General features: G+C 42.3%; 1 protein-coding gene across 13 annotated transcripts in view; it reads right to left on the minus strand.

Moving 5' to 3' along the window:
- Window positions 1–18,298, minus strand: part of MARK3 (microtubule affinity regulating kinase 3) — a 63,016-nt gene extending 44,718 nt beyond the window's left edge. For 5 of the 13 annotated variants that reach the window (XM_042799287.1, XM_042799280.1, XM_042799277.1 and 2 more), the window contains exons 1-3: window positions 17,508–18,297; window positions 9,238–9,276; window positions 4,632–4,823 (exon numbers count right to left, since the gene is read on the minus strand). In XM_042799287.1, coding sequence (XP_042655221.1) covers window positions 4,632–4,823; window positions 9,238–9,276; window positions 17,508–17,558 — 282 coding nt within the window. In that variant the 5' untranslated portion in view covers window positions 17,559–18,297. Of the gene's footprint in view, window positions 1–4,631; window positions 4,824–9,237; window positions 9,277–17,507 lie in introns of all 13 variants that reach the window. The other 8 variants (XM_042799285.1, XM_042799286.1, XM_042799284.1 and 5 more) reach the window with 6 other exon arrangements.
- Between the last annotated feature and the right edge of the window lie 1,686 nt (window positions 18,299–19,984).

The raw sequence follows: 19,984 nt of genomic DNA on the forward strand, positions 1-19,984 counted from the left end.
GGAATAAAGAATATCTTACATCAAAGCAAATTTATAGCCCTACATTCAAGTGCAAACCCACATGGATGGATTATCACAATGGAGAGGGTAAGAGGGGAACACAGTGCTCAACGCTTGGGTGCATTACAGAATTATATGATGGATATGATGTTTTCTGAAACTTGGGATTCAAGATTTATTTTGAGCCCTTCTAGATGCAAGATATGATAAGAAGTCACCAAGAAGTCATCTAAGAATACTTTTGCTTTGAGGAGTATTTTCTTCCAAGGTATGCTACTGAAATTAAAGATCACTATTTCCTGAGGCAAAATTCCATTGCAAAACCTTGAGAAATCACTTCAATAATACAAACAAGAGAAACGCATTAAGCAATAGGTATTTTTATATTAGCAGCTGTGTACGAAACCAAGGAAGATTTTTATCTCTACCTTTACGCCCGTTGAACTATTGTCACAAAGGTAACAAATTATTCACCTCCTGAAATCTCTTATACATCCATGCTGGAATACGGAGTGACCGCTGCCTCTGTCAACAGCAGATCATGTTATCTGAAAGTCACCTAGTGTCCCAAGACAGATGTCTGCTTGCTTGGTAAGTGCATTCCACTCAAATAGTTGCACTTGTGTTCTGAGCTGTACCATTTTGGTCAATCTTTGAAAGACAAAGTTGTTTCAACCCACGAAATTTTAAGGTATTTGGCTTCTGCAAAATACTGCTCACCTCTCACACTGTGCATTGGTGCCAGATGATCAGAGAGGTCTCTGATACTGGCAAACAAATTCAGCCCTGGAGATACAGGGAAGGTACATGCCTCAGTTTTCTGAAAGGCAGACTCACAGGCCTGTTCAGTGCACTAATTACAGGCTTAAAGGCAGGATGAATTTAGAGGATTCCTAACCATGTGAACACAGAGTACAATGTGTTAACAATGACTTTGAGAGCTTGAACACATCATCACAACAGAGAGCAATTTCAGGTGCCTTGATAAGGTCTCCAAATCACAGGCAAAGGGAACCTGCCCTCAAGAACAGTTCTGACAAGCCTGAGAAAGATAATCCCCTGTTTTACTAAGCATAGTTAGTAAAGCATCAAATTGCCTTCCAAAGCAGAAACTTTGCTCTCTTTACACAAAGTGAATCTGGAATGGTTTCAAGTATTCAGGTATGGCCATTGTTGGAGAAAGTCCACCTACACTGTTACACCACTGCATCAGCCATCTTATTTTGTGTGAAATGATTGGTATAATTAAAATTAACTTTGTTTTCACCATTCACAATAACATGACTTAAAACATTCCTCCTACATGACTTGAATGAGAGAGTTAAAGCTATCAGAAGTTGAAACACTGATCAAATTGGCCAAAATGCTACCATTCAGAATGTGTTCTCCCTCTTAAATTTCACTTTTTCCAGTGGAAGAACAGAAAGAAGATGACAATAGATTCCTTGAAGTCAGACTTGGATCCTGAAAGAATCCTGTCTCACTAGGAAACTTCAACTTCCTGGCTATTAACTGAACATATGCCCTTAATGAATGGAAAGATCCATGTATTTTTGCTGTAATTCCAATCACCTCAGTAACAGCAAAAGGTAGTTTTAAGTTCATTTTTGAAAATATAGAAAACTCATCAGAGGAAATAACCTTTGATAAGTCACAACAGGAAATACATGGCATGAAGTCAAACAATTAACAAAAGCAAATTTACAATGAAGATTGTTGGTTTCGAAAGGGCAGACAAGACTACTACCAATGATACTCTCCTAAACAGAAGATCTCAAAAGAGTGTGTTTCCAAACATCAGGTCTAGTGCAGTGAAGCTAATCCTCCCTCCATATCTCTGCAGTGAGGAGAAGGCCACATGCTCCTTGGCAGTACAATTCAACCCCCTCAAGTTAGGAGGGCTAAACATTTCTCCCTTTCTGTAATTTGACGCTGGACTCTCATACATCATGCAGACACACTAAATATGGAAATGAAAGAGTCCTGGAACTTACTCCAGTTGGAAACACAAAAGCTGTATCTCAAGCAACAGGAAACTTCATAGGCAAGGACTTCAGATGTAAGAAGATGAGCAACTACCCTAGAAGAATGCTGGAACAAACATAACCTCCTCCCAGGAAGTGACAGAACAGTGCTGCTCTGCTACATGATGTGACTCCCAAAATTACGCATTTTATTTTAGGTTTTGGTACAAAAGATGGAAAAAAAGAATAGAAACAAAGACAGAACTGCCAGCAGGAATGAGTGTGTAAAGCAGGAAAACACAAATTCAGGAAGATGAGTGCTGTCTGGCTGAGGCCAGACTGAGAACATTAGCCTGGAATTTTTAAGAGTGTCAGGTTTAAAGACAGAAAGGGCCGGGGGGGAAGCATTCTTGTAACACAGATTTCTAACTTCTATCAAGAACAAAATGGCAGCACAACTTTAAAAACTATCAAACTTATTTTTTTTTTCTTTTTTTTTCCTAGTAGAGCCATTTACCACACAAAATTCTTGAGCTCGAAACTTGCATGGAAGAAACGGGGAAACAAATGGAAGGGTTACATGCAACATATTTTCCTGCAGTTAATTGTGCACTATGCAAACACAGAAGATACGACTATCTGGACTATTGTGAAGCCTCATCTAGGAGGATGCAGGGAAATTTTTGAACTAGATACATTGAAATGTACACAGAGCTTTTTAAATTAAAAAATAGTGGCTAAAGAGATACAATGTTGGAAATAAATGAATAAGAGCTTTTCAAGGACAAGAGCTGGGACCAATCTTGTTCAATCTGTATCAGTGGCCTTGGCATGAGAAGTCAAACCATAATGATTATGTCTGTTGAAGGAGTTAAGAGGCACCATCAAATACAATGGAAAACTGATATAATCAACCTTGAAGATGAGTTAGCAAAGAAAGCAAGATTCAAAGTGCAAGGTGCTGTTGCTGATCACAACCAAAAAAACATTATTGTGACAGCCATGAAAAGGGTTAGCACAATCGAAAGACTGATCAGTTAAATACTTCTGCAAGGGTAAATTAATGACCCTGGGGAAATTGTTATCCAAATATTGTGAACAATTCTGGTCATACACATCTACAATATTTAATTATTATCCATGCTGTACAGTTCACCTAGCAAGAAGATAAACTTTTACTCATCTCTCTCACAAAGAAAAAAAAAGTTTAGAATACCTTCAAGATATTCCTATAAAACTAGCTTAATCATTTCCTTCAAAGGAATGTCACTCATTCTAGGTAACCAGGACCAATGGCCACATCCTGGAAAGTATTTAAGATCTGAATTAACTGAATGACATCTATTCCATAGGAGTTAAAGAAACTCTGTAATTAAATCTTTCCAAATTTGGCCAAAGACTTTACACTGTCACTTTATTTGTTGAAATTTCAAACAAAAATAATGAACTGGAGGTCAACATACAGTTATATGTAAGTAAAAGAAAACATACTTCAATTTTCGCAACGCAGTGTGTGACACGTGATACCTATCTCCAACTCCTATACATATAATAAAAGCAAAGAAATACTAATGAAGTATTTGCATTTCCTGTGTTAAGTATCAGCAAGAAGAGGAAGGAACTTATTGGAAAGCAATTAAACAAAAACTGTCTACAACTTTAACAACAGAAGACAACTGCCAATCGCCAGAACTGCTGGCTTAAAAAAAAAAAAAATTCCTCCCAACAATTCTTGCAAAATGATGTCCCATCTGTTCCTCCTAGTGCTACTAAACTCCCTATTAGCTCAGAAAAGATAAATTCCCTTAAAGCGCTGCAGTCAGCCACATAGCTTTCTTTTAAAAAGTCCTTGCAGGTATCAGCAAACATTTACTTCATTGGACAGGTCTGGCAAGAAAAGGTCAACAAGGTGTTTCTCCCTTTCAGTATGCAGAGTTGCTATTATTAAAACAGCACCAAGCAACACCTTCTTGTAACAAGGCAACAGGACTATAGCTCACCAAGTCAGAATCATCGAGTACAAGTTACTAATTACATTGCAATGGCATGCAGAAACTAATTATGGAGCTGAGTTAGACACTATGAAGACATACAAGAAAAAGCTTGTCTACACCACACAGCATAGAGCAAGACACATAAACCGGCTCTGAACAAACCGGAGTATCTTCCCAAGGCTGCCCAGCACTGCAGACACTAGCAGAACTCCTGGGAAATATGTTGCTTTGGCAAGAAAATACTGCACTTGCACTACTCAGACCATAATCAAGAAGATATATTAGTTCTCATTCATGACTTCCCCCCAGTACAGCCCTGCACTGTGCATTATAGAGACACCAAGGGGCAGTTTTTCCAGCAAGCTTATTTAATTGCTGTATATTGAACCCTTTTTTGAGAATGGAGGATTTAGCAGAGAATTCTAGTACCACATTTGAACACAAGTCAGTTGAACAGGGACTCGTCAAAAACACAAATTTAACAGACCATTTTTAAGAGAAATTGTTTTGTAATCATTACTAAGAAAATAGTTTTCCATTTCTATTTTATTCTACATCAGTGGCAGTATCTCTAGTAAAATATGCTAAGTGTTCACAGACTTAGATGATGCTCTTTTAACAAAATCTCTGCACCGACTGCAATTCACTGCTGTTTACACCCATACCACTTTACCTCTCTGCCAGTCAAGATGTGCCTTGCCAGTTTTACTTTTGCAAAATTCCCCTTTCCAATCGTTTTAAGGAGTCTGTAATTTCCAATATGCGGCTGCTCATCTGCGCAGGAAGCTATAGAGTTCCTGCAGCGAGCTCCAGAGCGCCCAGTTCGAGAGGAAACTTCCTGCCGTCCGTCTCCATGGGACGTGTGCTGCAATAAAAACATACACAGGTAAGGCTGAGAAATAAAGACAAAACACATCAATGACAAGAAGCATACAACATTCAAAAACATTAGCAATGCCTCTGGAAAAACCTTCAAAGGATCCAACTCAAACTTCAGATTCATGCCGAACTTTGTTCTGATGGGGACAATAAAGAGGTTCCCAGTTCCTAACACAATATCCATTTCATCACCTGGTGAAGGCCAAGTGGAACATCACCTGAACTGCAACAACAGTTGAACATTCTTAAGTAACTTACGTGGATTGCCGAATCAGTCATGGTACACAGAGGTTCTTGATATTATTTCCACTTTGCATTACTGTGCCTAACCCAAAGCTTTTCCAAAAGTACACAGTAAACTGTTCACCCTCACTGGACAGTTTAATACTACTGGCAAAGTTTTTTTTTTTATTTCTATTTCTCTTGTACTAGACTCCTGCTCCTATAAAACCTCATGACTGAAAATACTCAGGATGATCTGGAGAACAATGGAAGAAATTTTACCAAATGTATAGGAACCTCAGATATAATAGGCTGAGTACCAGCTACAGAGATCTGAGATGCTGTCTGCAATTTGTTAAAGCCCTTTCACTCAGTTTCCCTGAACAGCTATTAATTGTAAAAATGAATAGGTATATATCATGCCTATAATAATCTTTATTCATTGGATCACATGTTTACGATAACAGTAAAGTATTTTTTCATTTCCTGACAGCTTGCTTATGAAAGAGCAGGTCCCCTCCCACACGTCCCTTAGTTCTCAATTTATGGTTGAGATCCATACATCAACTTCACTAATTAAAATATTAGTTAGAAAAGCTCAGTAGTCTGCAAATGTGGAACAAATGTCTGGCTACACGGAAAATGACATTAAATTTGCAGTCATCCCAATTCTTCCTTTTCTACTACTACTACTCGTGCTGAAATCCAGTGGGGACAACCAAAAATCTGGCATACAGCAACACTCAATCTGAAAATCACTGCAGCACAAGGATATGAGATCATAACTCATGAGCTAACAACCATGGTACAGGCACAAATGAACAAATCCATGCTTGCATGACACTTGGCAAGTTTCACACTCTTTTTAATAACCTGATGTAACCTTGTGACCGTATACTCTGGCATCTTAAATTCCTTGGTTTGTTAATTTGAGTGCAACAGCTGTGACCAAATTATTTTTAAAAACACATTCATTTCATTTAAGAAATACTGATAGAAGGCTACGACAACTCTTAGAAAATCGTTTCAATAGCTACTATTAAAAAAAAAAAAAAAAGACACACACTGTGGTGCATATAATGTTTTAGCATCAATCCGGCTTTAGCTTCTCCTTACTGCCTGGCTACTGCATTGTCACCAGATCTGTACTTCCCATACAGGTACTTAATTTCTACGATCACATTATCCCTCCACTTTAGTAAGTTTTTTATATATGTGTGTGTGTATATATCCCTAAACAGGCTGCTGTAAGAACGATTAAAGACAAGGAAACATTTCCTGTAGTTCTTTTCAGAACTCACTCCTACTTTTCCAACATCTTCTTATGGGGCTCATGCTAGAACTGCACAAGCCATACCAACAGTAGGTACAGTACACAGAGACTGCATCTTCTGCTCAATACTCCACTGATTTTACGTGGACAGAACTAGCCTTCCTGGCAGAAGACCATCTCTACCTGATCACCCAAGCTCTTTTTCAGAATTATTGCTTCCCATTCCTTTACCACACATTATGACCTTCATTCCTCATTCCTTACGTGCATGATTTCACATTTGGCTGAAGTGAAATACAGAGTTTTCTTACATACAGGTTATTACATGTTCCTGATGATTGGCACATCCTGCCCTATTCAATACTCTAGCAATCATTTTCAGGAGCAGTAGTATACATTTCTTCCAAAACACTAATAAATGGCGCAGGAACAAGAAGCACACCCATAATGAGATCCAGTAAAAATCCAATGCTTGATAACAATTCATTGTTTTCAATAATATAGAGACCTATAACAACTGACTAAGTGTTTATCAATCAATAATTCTCAAGGAGAGGAAGGACAAGTCCAGTCACCCAGCTGAAGGAAATAGTAAAGCCGGTGAAATCCTGCATCAACAATTTCACTATTTTGCATACCCTTAATGCCAGGCTGGTGCTGGTTGTTCAGGCCATCTCAGTTACCCCTGTATGCACTAGCACAGCAGTGCCAATCCTCTACACTTCCCTAAACTTTGACTTCTAACAAACCTTGCAGCACACAATATAGAGAACTTCTCTGTCAGCTCCTTTGGTACCTTCTAGTGTCAAATTATTCACACTAGCTAGAAAAAAAGCAACTGCTGATGCTAGATGCTAACATCCTCTTACATTGCTACCCCCAGCAATCAGGGACGGATGTTCTGTACAGGGTCACAAAGCTATTTCTTGGATATATTAGAGGAAGGCTCACTTCAAGTACAGCATCCCAGGAATACAGCTGTACTACTTATGCTGCTCTACAACAAGATGATAACCTACCTCAGAAGAAGAAGCATCTCAGAACTATTTAGATTATTGCCCTTTCTCATCTGGGCACATGACACAGGCACACAAGCTGGCTTCAGCAAGAGCCAGCCTGCCTCCAAGCATGGCTTATTAGCTTAGGCTCTCTAGCAGACAGATTCAACAGGCAGACTTCTGAACCACACAGCTGACTCTGAAAACAAGAGTATCCACATCTGCACTGTTTTGTGCTTGAAGCAGTAAGAGGTGTTACACCTGAGCTAGCTTATATGGTAGTTGAGATGTAGGCATCAGGCACCATGTATTACCAAACCAGAGGACCTGGGTTATTCAGAACTCATCTTACTCATATCCTACTTGTTTAGATAAACAATATTAGGAAAAAGACAGATTCTGTTATACTAAGAAATTCTATTCCACATAGTAAACCACCCCAGTTAATACATCTTGAGAGCTTCACTGTCCTGTTGAGGAATGACTTCTTGTGTCCTATCATTTTTTTCACGCTTTCTAGCTTTGCACTTAAAGGGAAGAATTAACAGCTGTGCACTTATTTGGACTAGAGTTGATAAATTTAACACAATCTCCTTGTATGGAGGTTTGCATTACCACCCTAACCCGAATTATTTCTTTTCAAGAATATGACCTTTTTCAGCTGTACTTTTTGAGTATCAAGCTGTGTGTTCCTAAGCAGTTCAGTTCTCTCCAACTGACTTGCACATAGTCATGTTTCACTCTGTAGAAATCTGTCTATTTTCAACTGTATCTGATTTGGACTTTATTTTACTTCACATAAGTAAATCTTTCAGCAAGTCCTTCCTCTGTCAAATACAAGATTATTATATTGAACAAGCTTTCTATCAACTGCGGAAAGCAGCTTCCCAGTTTCAACATGGATTTTCTTTTGCTTATGGAAATGAAGGAAGAAGAGGGCTTGGTAGCATACAGTACTAAAAAGCATTAAACTCAAAACTGAGTAAAAGTGTTTCTCCCACCCAAATAATTTTCAAGAAGCCATGATAGGTAGATGGGAAGCCAAATGGTGTAGGCAAAAAGCAAAAATATAGATGGTCCAGGAAAAGTTCAAGTCACACACTGGCTTGTATAGCCTTTGGCTGTACTCAGCTACTTCCCAGGGTAGTTTCCTCAAACAGATTAACAGCTCCAACCTCAGCCCGCAGAAGTAGTAACAGCATCCTCTGCTCACTCAACTGAGATGCAGGTCATTTGTCTTTTCCCAAGCAGATCTTCAACTTGGCAGATTTTTCCTCCCTTACCTCCCGAGCCCCAAAGATTCTGTTAAATTTCAAGCTTCTTTCCTAGGTCCACATTCATGTGGCTTCAGTAAGAAAGGGGGTTTGTCTTAAAAACGTAAGATTTAAAACAAGGATGTGCTTATTTGTAGTAAGTTTCCATACACTGTGGTAGGTGAGATATATCTCCTGGACATGCGTTCTGTGCAAGGGTAACACTCATTCATGACACTCACCATTGCTGAGGGATTCACAAAATACCTGTCTTCACGCAAAGACAGACCATTATACTGCAGATGGGGAACCGAAGCAAGAACACCGTCTCCTGAAATCCACTCATGACACTTCCTTCCATATCTTGACATGCATCAGGTTCCATTTCAAAATCGTTTAAATACTTTAAAGGTTTGAGGGGTTTCTGCACAGAGTAGGAGGGTTCCCTAAAAAACCTATTCATTTTCGAGCCAAGAAAACAACTTCTCTCATAAAAAAAAAAAAAAAAAAAAAAAGCATTCTCCTCCTCCCCCCCAGCCCCACCCTGGTATTACTCAACCCAGGAGTAAAAGATCTCTATTTGTGAGAGACCTTACTGTGAGTGAGAGACTGAGCCTAAGACCAACTATATTTGGAACATAACACAAAACCCACCTTTTCGCAAAAGCCTTCCCCCAGTGATGAGCCGACATCCTTTCATAGCCAGATAATGATTAGCATGAAGAGAAAGAAAAGAAAATAAAGTAAAAAGCAAATGAAGTATGAAGGTGCCGATAACTGAAATCTTTTTGGTAGATGTTAGCTTTATCCAGCATCTGTATGATTAGAGATATCTTAATATTCAGAGCATTAGGAACACACAAGGCAGAGGATGACTAGTATTAAAGTTCTTATACTGCTTAAGAAGTTGCCAACAGCTGAGAGTAACCTGGAAGAGACAGAATCTGATATCCATTTGAAGAGCTGAAAAACACTAAGAAATCAGAATGCCCAAGACTTGCAAAAATCCATGTTTATTTACAGTAAATAGGAAGCTTTCTTTCTAAAACAAGGAGGACAAACGGTATCAACATTTTTTTTTTAAAGCATTTATTTCATACAATAGTGAAAACTACCATCTCATCAGCGAAATGAACTAATAAAATGTAATCTTACAGAAGTCTCTAGAAATGTTTATTACCTTAGCTCTTACCTCATCTTTGTATGAAATACTACAAAGTGATATTATAGAATTTCCTGGAAAGCTGTCAGACTAGCAGCAATCACAATAGCCTCATTTGATTCAGCATTTTTAATTATAATAAGAAAAAATTGTACTTAAAGCCTATGCCTTACTATGTTAATAATCTAAACATTCCAGGGCATGATAAATATTTGAGACATTAAATTGCTTCATTACCCTAACTTGGGCACACAACATACAAATACATGGTAATTTTTGGCTGCACACTCCACACCAGCACTCCTATTTATAGAAACACTTAGAGGAAACATATCATAGTTTTTAAAACACAAAAATATTTTAAATGAAACATGTGAAGACAAATTTCACCACAGCCCTTCGTAACAATGTTTTGTATTTTATTTTCCATTTATCATTACCATCTTTAAGAACATACAGACTGCTGAGTACTACTCAGGGAAAAAAGGTTAGCCCTAAGGATATTCACAGAGGTAGCGTCTTATTGTGCAGATATATCTGTGAAACAGCACAGCAGGGCATCCTGCGACTGCTGACGAAGGAATTCTACTGGAAAGTCAAAACACAGACTTACATTTCTGGCAACCACCAAGAGGTGTCACAGCAAACACTCAGCCACAATTGTCTACATACCAGTTACTGCTCTGGGAATCCCTAAGTCATCATATATTATAAAATATTACATTATTTTCCTATGTTATAAAACAGGAAGACATCAGGTAAAGATGTCCTATATTTGTCCTGATTTTACTTTCCACCCACCACTGACCAGGGCACAAATCAGGACATGGAGCAAGGTCGATTGTCAGACTTGGTATGCCCGTGCCGACGTCTGCATAACCAATTCTTTGGTTCCAGCACAGGTAATTAAAAGGCAGCTTTTAGACCAGCTTGCTACATAATCAATCTTAAGGGTGAACAGTCATGGCTTCCATCTCATGAAATTTTAAACGCTGTCCTACAAAGGAAAATCCTATCCAATGTGGTATTAAAGTTATCAATCCATGAAGGCAGATTTATTCACTGAAGTGTGCTACAGCCCTACCATTATGGATGCTGTGATCGAGTGGAACAACTGAGAGGGTCAGAATTCAGCAAGGGAGACAAACAGACCTTCTAGAACTACATTATAGCTGGTAAAGGAGAGAAAACACTAATTTGGATGCTTTCCTTGTCAAAGGGGGAAGAATTCACTGTGCAATTCTCAGCCTAACATAGTATTCATTTAACTGGTGTGAGACTTCATAAAAGCAAGTGGCTAGTTTAATCAGGTCATATTTGTCAAACAACCAGTTTAAAGGGAGAACCTGAAGAGTAAATACAGTCCTTAGCACACAGAGGCTATACCTCTTGACACACATTCCTAATTTTCCCTAACCTCAGCAGGGAGGGTGAAATAAAGAAAAAAAACCCAACCAAAAAAAAAAAAAACCAATAAAACAAACAGGAGTAACAGGACAAGGCAGCTACAGCTCTAACCAAGCACAGCAATGCAACTCCCTACACTGGGCAGCTTGATGGAGGTGGACAGCATGGACTGACATACAGAAGACTCACTAGGCAGAGGGAGCACTGCTACCCAAAGCAACACTGCACACTCACAATTCTGGCCACAAAGCAGCCGTAGGAAGAGCTAGTAGTGACAACTGCACCGCTGCCCTGAAGACCAGGGCAGGAGAGCACCAACAGCCTTCGGTGAAGGAAGGATGGTCCCCGCAGGCATGCAGGCTCTGGCCCAGGAGTTCTTCCCATGTATAAATGGTATGGCCTCTGCCCATGTATTTGATACCATTTGGTTCATTCATACTCTATACAGCATATGAAAGAGAGTGAATCTGTAATTCCATGATTAGCACTGAACAACACAACAGTGAAGAAATCCTGCTTATATAATCAAAAAGATAAGTCTGGTGCCGGTTAGAAAAGCTTTTTAAAAGCTCTTTTGTTGCTTCACATTATCAAGATCTGACATTCATCATATCTTTCCAGCCAAAGTTTCTTTACTGCTGATTAAAATGGATATTTATTGACATCAGCCTGGGGAATAATAGCTGAAGAGCCAACCATATTCTATTCTTCATCAACAATACTGCCAACTAAGTTGTTTCCAGAATCATCACTGTCAGTAATTACATGTTAAACAAAAAAAAAACCTCACAGTTGGTTTTCAAAGACCACATTGAGCTTGCAGATAGAAAACTTAGTTTAGGCTTTAACCCTGCAGGAACAAATTTTATTTGAAAGTTAATTTTTGTTTATATGTATATATACACACAGAGAGCTCAAGAAGTCGCTGCTTTATGGGCCAAGAATTCTTCCCAAGGGTTTCATCCAGGAGCCTGACTGGAGTGTTACCACAGGTGTACTTAGTACCTTTCAGTTTCATGTTTTAAGAGCAGTAAGCATCTATTCATCATGCATCCTACAGTTTTTTAGTGGTAAATGATCTCCACAATAAGCAGAGCCAACCTTGATATGCCATGAGCCTAAAAAAAAGTGACCTCCATTTTTGTTCTGGCCGACATCCATGAGGCAGCATTAACCTCACCAAGAAGAGGAAGCTGCAGACACACGCTACTTATATCAAATGAAATGGAGATCTGGAGAGACAAATGCCTCCACTCTTAGAATTCCTTTGACTTGAATCACCTGAGACATGTAGTCAACAGGAATTGTCCACTTACATCAACATGAGTATGTCTTTTGACTAGAACTAAAATGGAGAATGAGCAGGTATGGATATTAGGCGAGTGGATAAGAAAACCTAGGAAGAGGTCTACAAAGTTTAGTGTGCTAAAACCTGTATTTCCTCTTATTTTCTTTCAGTAGTTTCTGTACTTGTGTTCTCTTTTTCAGACTGCTACTTCTTAAGCAACAATTTAAGTCCCATTCAGTGGTGCTAATAAAATACATGAACTAAGTCTGACTTTTTAACAACTTCTGGAGTAAGGACCTGTAGCTTCATTTTTCTGAGTTACTGAAATAATGTAAAAAAATATTTTAAAAGTTTGCTTCCATGAGCATAACACCACAATTCATGAAAGGTGCACCACTGCAGTTAAATATCTCTCTAGTTGTGGCACAACTCAAGTTACCTTAGCCCTAGGGTGCTGTGCTATGACTAGCTTAAATCAAACCAAAACAAAAATAGTAAGAAGCATTTCTGGCCTTCCCCAGCTGAACTGGACATTCCCACCCTCTCCTCCGTGTCAGTATTTGCACCCATACACAATGGGGATAAACCCACTTTTCTTAAGGGTTCATTTCAGTCAGATCAGAGCTGACCAGACTCGTCATACAGCCCCGCAGTAATTAGTGCCGGCATAGACCGCAGGTGGGAAGAGGCAGCAGAGGCTGACACCCCCAGCAGCCTCTTATCAGTTGGAGCCAAATGATTAAACAACACAGCACAGGCTGTTTAGCAGAACTGAAGAATTAAACTTCTCACTACAAAAATGTGAAAATACGAGCAGTCAGGGACTCACAATGCCACACAAGCTATCAGGCATCCCAGGCAGTATGAAATGAACAAAAAGCATTTTCCTGCTCTGTGACAGTCTGGAATTAAAAAAGACCTCCCAGCTGAATTCCTAAAACATATTTTATTTCTAGTTATTTTGCCACCTTCACCTAATTTAATTCAAACCAGAACGTTTATGACAACTGGTGAAAAATATGGAAGAATGTAGATAGTCCCTGTAGAAGACAATCTACCACAACTCTTGGCCACAGGCATGCTTTCCTCCTCAGCCCCTTCTTTATTAAAAAAACAATCAACCAAAAAAAACCAAAAAAAACAAAAAAAACACACCAACAAAACCCACCAGGATTTCATGCTACAGAAGAAAGCATTCTGATTACAGATCTATTTGTAATAGGAGAAGACTGATAAATAATATATAGAATAATGTGAGCTTGCATATTTGCCTGCAAATGCTCTAATGCATTTCACAGCTAATTGGTAATAAACCAAGATGCACTGCACTAACCTTCACAGTATCTTAAAAGTAAATTTTTAAACCTAACCTTGACTTTACTAAGCCTTTTTAAATAAAAAAAAAATAAATTAGATACTTTTGCTACACAGAAACCTTTTGCATAGGCTTGTACAAGCACAGTTGCCATCACACTGGCATTTTTCAACAGCAAATTTTTCACATTAGGCACAGTCATGGAGATAAGAGTATATTTTAGTCTCGCTTTTCCTCAAATTACTTAAATGTTTAATTCAGATTGGCCTGCAGTACCAGCATATTCAAAACAGTTACCTTTTTTCCCCAAAAAAATCCACAGCTGTGCAATGAACACAGAGGTTCAAATTAAACTCTTTAGTCTAAGATTTTTCTTTTCTATTTCATGCTCTTAAAAAAAAAATCTACCAATCTCCATACCACCCAAATTTCCTTGTTTCTATCTACAGTTCGCTATCATGTTCCCACTCTTTGGGAATTTTTTTGGATTAATATTTGTCCTACTCTCGACAATCTTGTTCCTTCTTCTATTTGTCACTGGTTGTCCTCCATCCTGCCATATGCACATTCTTCTGTGCTTCCTCTTCTGTTTTCCACCATCTATCTTCCTTTCCCAATGTGCTTCCGCACTCTTTGTTCCTCCATCTTCTCTCCCTTTCTCCTCATCACTAGTAAAACAGGTTTACTCATTCTTCTGTCACCTAGAGGTCCTTCTTCTGCATCTACCTTGTCTCCCAGTTTTGGATGAAGGCATTCTCTGCTGCCTCTGTTGCTTTTTCTCCCACATGCAGGACATAATTCTGAAGAAGACAGAAAAGATCTGATCCTCTCATTCACTTCTGTCCCCTAAGCAGCTGGCAGCCATTGCTGCACAAGACACGGCCAGAGAGAAGCTGCTCTACCTTTGCGGTGAGAAGCCAGCTCATCGCAGGCCAACAGCCAGCTTCCAACTGTCCAAGTGTGAAGTTCCTATGATCACAGATCATCTGGGATGCCTTTCCTCTCAAAACCAGGTGACTCGGAGCCAAATTCTTTGATCTCAAAGGCACTAAAGGCTTGATAGCTGTGAGTGGCTTTGGGGGAAAGTCACTGTGACAGTATTTCCACTTCAGCAGTACATGTCTCGATAAGAAGTGGTATACACTGCCTTAAAAAAAAAAAATAAAAATCAAGTACTGACAATTAGACCTTGTCTATTCAACAGGAGTTGCCAACCGCTGAACGTGGTTAACTGCAAGCACAGACAATGATAATTTACGCTCACCGTCATTCTGGAGGCTAACTTCATTTTCAAAACTGCAAGTATAGGCATGGATAAGCTATGATCAGCACGCTTCAACCAGATTCAACACCAGCCAAGCCTTTGTCAGCAGTGGTAACCTTCCAAGCAGAGAGAAGGCATTAAGAGGGTCCACAACCATGGCCCAAAGGCTAGCTGAATACCTTGGCACCTCTTCCCACCTGAGCTTCAAAGAGTCCTATGAATATTAACTGATTAGACTTCTATTAGGTGAAAGACAATCAAGGGCTCAGTTTACCTGCCAACACAATACACCCAGCTTTGGGGTTAAAGAACAGTTAGTTAAAGTATCAAAACCATCACATTTGAGACCTGGCATTCACAGCTGAAGGGGTAATTCAAACAGACTACATGTCAGATTTAAATTTAGTTTTAAGCAAGGCTGAAGAGAATGCATTTTGGTGAATGTCTAGTTAGCTGATGGTCAAAAGACCAAAGACGGCTTCTCGAGGGATATGGCACTGTACTGGGGAGTTGGTTCAATGGATTTGGCAAGCACCCAGATTAATCACTCCCTGTTGATATCACTACCTACAGGTATTTCTGTGGTCACCAGCCCAGATTACAGAAATTGAAAAATATGCCTTAATCTAAACCTAAGGCAATTCATCTGCAAGCAGGACAATCCATGTATGCTACATCATGAAGATTACTAAAGAGAAGTGTTAGACCAGTATTCTGAAGTGAGAACAAGGTGCCTTAAGTGGAGGACATGTAAAAATCTAGCTTCAAGTGATAGAACATGCAGCTTGTGAATAATGTATTTCCTCAAGCACATACTAAGTCTTTCCACCGTTAAGTTATCCATAATAGAGTTTGAATTAATTACACTAGAGAACCTGATCTGAACACTTTCTAAAACAATTTCCTGGGTGGCTTCCACACATATATATGGAGCCTCAGTCAGGTTTGATTATATACTAAAACATTTACCCAAATAAACTTTGTGTAGTATTTTGTAGAGTATGCTACAATTTCAACTCTCCCCATGGCATAGGAAGGGCCGCATAATATTTTAATTATTTTCTTCCACAAGGCAGGAAGCTCATTGAGATTTTACAACCAAATATGCTTAGTTGGCTTTTTGCTCAATACAGCCTTTAGCCTGCAGGTTGCATGTAGCGCTAAAACAAATAAAGATCACAGAAGTTAGAAGTGCCTATTATGCTAATAAAATCTAAATCCCTAGTAATGCAGTAATTGTTCCATGCAGCATGTTTTCTAATGCTTTGTCTGGTCTTGTTTTAAACAATGGGGCTACCATCACTTTTCTTGGACTATTTATGGTCTGGAACAATCCAACAGTCTTTCCTGATCTTTAACCAAAGTTTCCACTTTTTATGCCAGTCCAAAATGTAAGAAGCCCTTGCAAAAAAAGCCTCTTCTGTCAAGCTTAGCATCTGTCTTCTGAAGAATATCAGATAGCCTTTACAGAAAGCTGAATACAAAGTTCATCGATCGACTCATTTTAGACTAGAACAAGTGACAACTCCCTTCTGTTTATCATTTGGGGACATGACAGAGCCTATGCAGAAAAATGGTTAGATAGGAAACACCAAAATCAACTAACTTTTAAGTTAAAAGAAATACAGTTCCTATCTGCTGAAAGGGAGTCTCCTACTGAGCTTCGTTTGTGGCTATCTGCTCTTGTGGTAGGACTACTTTTTTTTTTTTTTTTTCCTTCCTTTCTTCCTCTAGCATACAACCTGTGCAATTTTTAAGAGAGTGTTTGGCTCAATCTTGTAAATAAAGTGTCAATTCTTAAACTCTGGCTTTGTTAATCAAAAAGAAAAGGGGGGATTGAAGGGAAAGGAGGAAGAGCCTCCCTTATCTGGAAGATAATTCCAATAAAGAAACCCTTTTAATGTCATCTGAACAGGTGACTAGTCTAACGGCGTCATTATCATCGAGAACCCTGCAAATTAAGCAGAGAAGAGGCCTATTATCTAGGTCACCCAGCCCACCCCTACCAAAGCTGAATTATTCCCATCTGTTTACCAAAGGTTTATTCGGCTGCTTTAAGCAGTAAGTTTGCCTATTAGGAGAAGGCAGCAGCCCACCAGGACCCTCCCTCCCCACCGCGGATCTTCTCTTCCCCGTTAGCAACACAGCAAACCCGCTCCCCGCCGCCGAGAGATACCCGAATAAAGCGGTAGAGAGGGGACACCGGGTTTGGGGGAGGGATGCCCGCAAATGCTGCTAAATAGGTGAATCGTGCTGGCGGGGGGGGGGGGGGGGGGGCGTGGGCGAAAAATAATTTAAAATGAATCGGTATTTGGGCAACATTACGAGCGGTAAGTGGCTGTTAACGCCAGCCCTCCGCAGGTCGATGCCCCCCCCCCGCCCGGCCGTGGCCCGGTACCCCCGGATCGGCGCCCCCAGAGCCTCCGGGGGAGGGGGCGCGGGCCGGTTCCCCCCCCACACCCCCCGCCCTGCGGCCGCCAGTACTCACGTTCTCGGTGTCGCGCTCGTTCACCGTGGGCAATGGAGTCCGAGTGGACATTTTACTTCACTCGGGCGGCCGCGCTGCCCGCGACGGCGGCGCGCACACACACACACACGGGCCCCCGGGCCGGGCTGCGACTCTGCTCCGAGATGGTGGTCGCAGGGAGCCACCATGAAGGACGAGGTGGCTGGCGGGGGGCGGCGTCGCCTCGGTGCCCCCCTCCCACCCCCCCCCCCACCCTCCGGCAGCGCCCCACGCCCGAGCTAGATCCCCCTCAGGGAGCGGAGCGGCCTCGCCCCCTCCGAGTCCTCCGGGCTCATCCTACAGCCAGGCCGGGGTCCGCGGGGGTCAACAGCGGGGAAGGGGGCGCCTCATCCAGCGGGGAGGGATGGAGCCGGGGAAGGGGGGGGGGGGGGGAGAGAGAGGCGGCGAGGGAGCGGCTCCGGGGTGAGGGTGGAAATGCGGGGCGGGCGGGGAGGAGCGGGGCGCCGCGCAGCCCGGGCTCCCCTCGCTGGCCTCTCTCCGCCTGCAGCCGGGGAACGGCGGCTACTGCAGGCCCGCCGCCGAGGGGGCTCCCCTCTCCTTTCCCCCGCCGCGCGGCCCCGCTTCACCGGGCCGCCGCTCGCATCCCGACCCGCCCGCCCCTAGGCTCTGAGAAGGCCGGCACCCCGCAGAGCCGCCGCCGAGCCAGGGAAGCCGGGTGCCCGCCTGCCGTTCGCTCGCTCGCTCGCCTGCCTGCCCCCCGCCCCTCCGCCGCTCCCGGACGAGCCAAGATGGCCGCCCGGCTTCCTCCGCGCCGAGCCCAGCTCCGACATGAACCGGAAGGGCCCGCCCCCCCCCCCCCCGCCCGGCCGCGCCGCCGAGCCCGGCGCCGGCGGCTTGTTGCTAGGGCCCGCGGCGGGGCGGGGCGGGGCGGGCGCTCGGGCCCTTCGTCGTGAGGGGATCCCCCCCCCCCAATCCTCGTCCTGGGGGGATCGGTCAGCGGGAGCCCCGCTCGCCCGCCCGCCCTTCGGAGCAACCCCGGGGCGGCGCGGCCTGGGAGGGCGGGGGGGTGTCTGCTAAACGGGCCCTCGGGGAGCTGCGGGGTGGGCGGCTGGAGGTGTGAGGGGAGAAACGGCGTGAGGCGGGGAGCGGAGCTGAGGTGTCGGGGAGCACCGTGAGGCGGAGGGGGTGAAGCCGCCGAGGGGGGGCTGGAGAAATGGCAGCGTCTCCTTGGGCACAGCCCGAGCGGGAGCACTGGCGTGTGCGCTCCAGAAACGCGGCTGCTGGGCAGCGGTGGTCAGGGTTCGGTCCTCGGGTCTTCAGCCAAAGCACGTCCTCTCTTTTCTTGGGCTTGGCCAGCCTAGACGGCGTGTGATAAAGAAGGGAGCTCACCCCTGGGGGGGTCTGAGCCTGCTGTTAGCAGATCTCACCTGCAGCCGTCAGGCGCCCCGGCAGCGTTACAGCGCGGCGTTTGCACACCGGCTTGATGCTAGGTTGATTTGGTGGAGGAGGGTGGAAGCCTGGGCTGTCAAAACATGCTTCGTACATCCAGTAGTTACTCTGCACAATCATTTTTAAGTGTACAAAGAAGATCTCGGTATAGTCATGAGTAGATCTAGTTATGAATTAAAAATGAGAAAGAAGTAATGTGTATATTCAGTATATAGGTGGATAGAAACACATCTATTTCTCTTCTTTACAGAGAAAATATGAGTAAGAAAAAAAAAAAAAAGAGATCTGGTGGGGTTTGTAGAAACTTGGCATCTCTGAGAATCTGGCAGCCTAGAGATAACATTTTGTCTCTAAAGTATAGTTTATCTGACAAAGTTTATGTCTCTCATAAATATTTACCAGCTTAGCCTTGAAATCCATCCTGCAATGTAGGTAATACTTCCTCATTTTTAGAGACATAAGCAAGGAAAGGTAGCCTTCGAATGCTACCCAGTAATAAGTTGCTTGTCTTACTTCATCATCAGGACTACAAAATGCCCCACAGCACCTGACCTGCAGGAGGAGAAATCCAGTAGACTTGCATGGCATCTTACCTTACTTCCTTGCTCACAAGCTAACACCGTGCTCTGTGTCAATGACTGGAATTTTGAATACTTGCCTCTTGTGCAAATGATTGGTATTTCTGTATGTACATCTACATCCACATGAGTATATGCTCAGACAGTACCTACTCGTACCGGAGCCATTCTCTGTGGGTAGCCGGCTCCAAGACTGCTTGCGTGGAGAAGGCAGTGAGATTTGCTTCTGTCTGTCTTGCCAAGGTCAGTCACAAAGTCTGAAGCAAAGCCAGGAAATGTATCCAGATCTCCTGACTCCCTGCATTTGACACAGGGCTGCTGCTTCATCTTTTACTTTTCAGTTGCCAGGAGAGTATGTTATTTGCAATGTGTTTGTAAAAAAATTGTAATCGCCTTACGACAGAGTCAGAAAAAGGGCAAAAAATAGAAGTTTACTTGAGTTGTTAACCGAGACTGATGCTCTAAATCCTA

Source organism: Tyto alba, unplaced genomic scaffold (genome assembly GCF_018691265.1).
Source record: "Tyto alba isolate M040663 unplaced genomic scaffold, T.alba_DEE_v4.0 Super-Scaffold_29, whole genome shotgun sequence".
Lineage (NCBI taxonomy): Eukaryota > Metazoa > Chordata > Aves > Strigiformes > Tytonidae > Tyto > Tyto alba.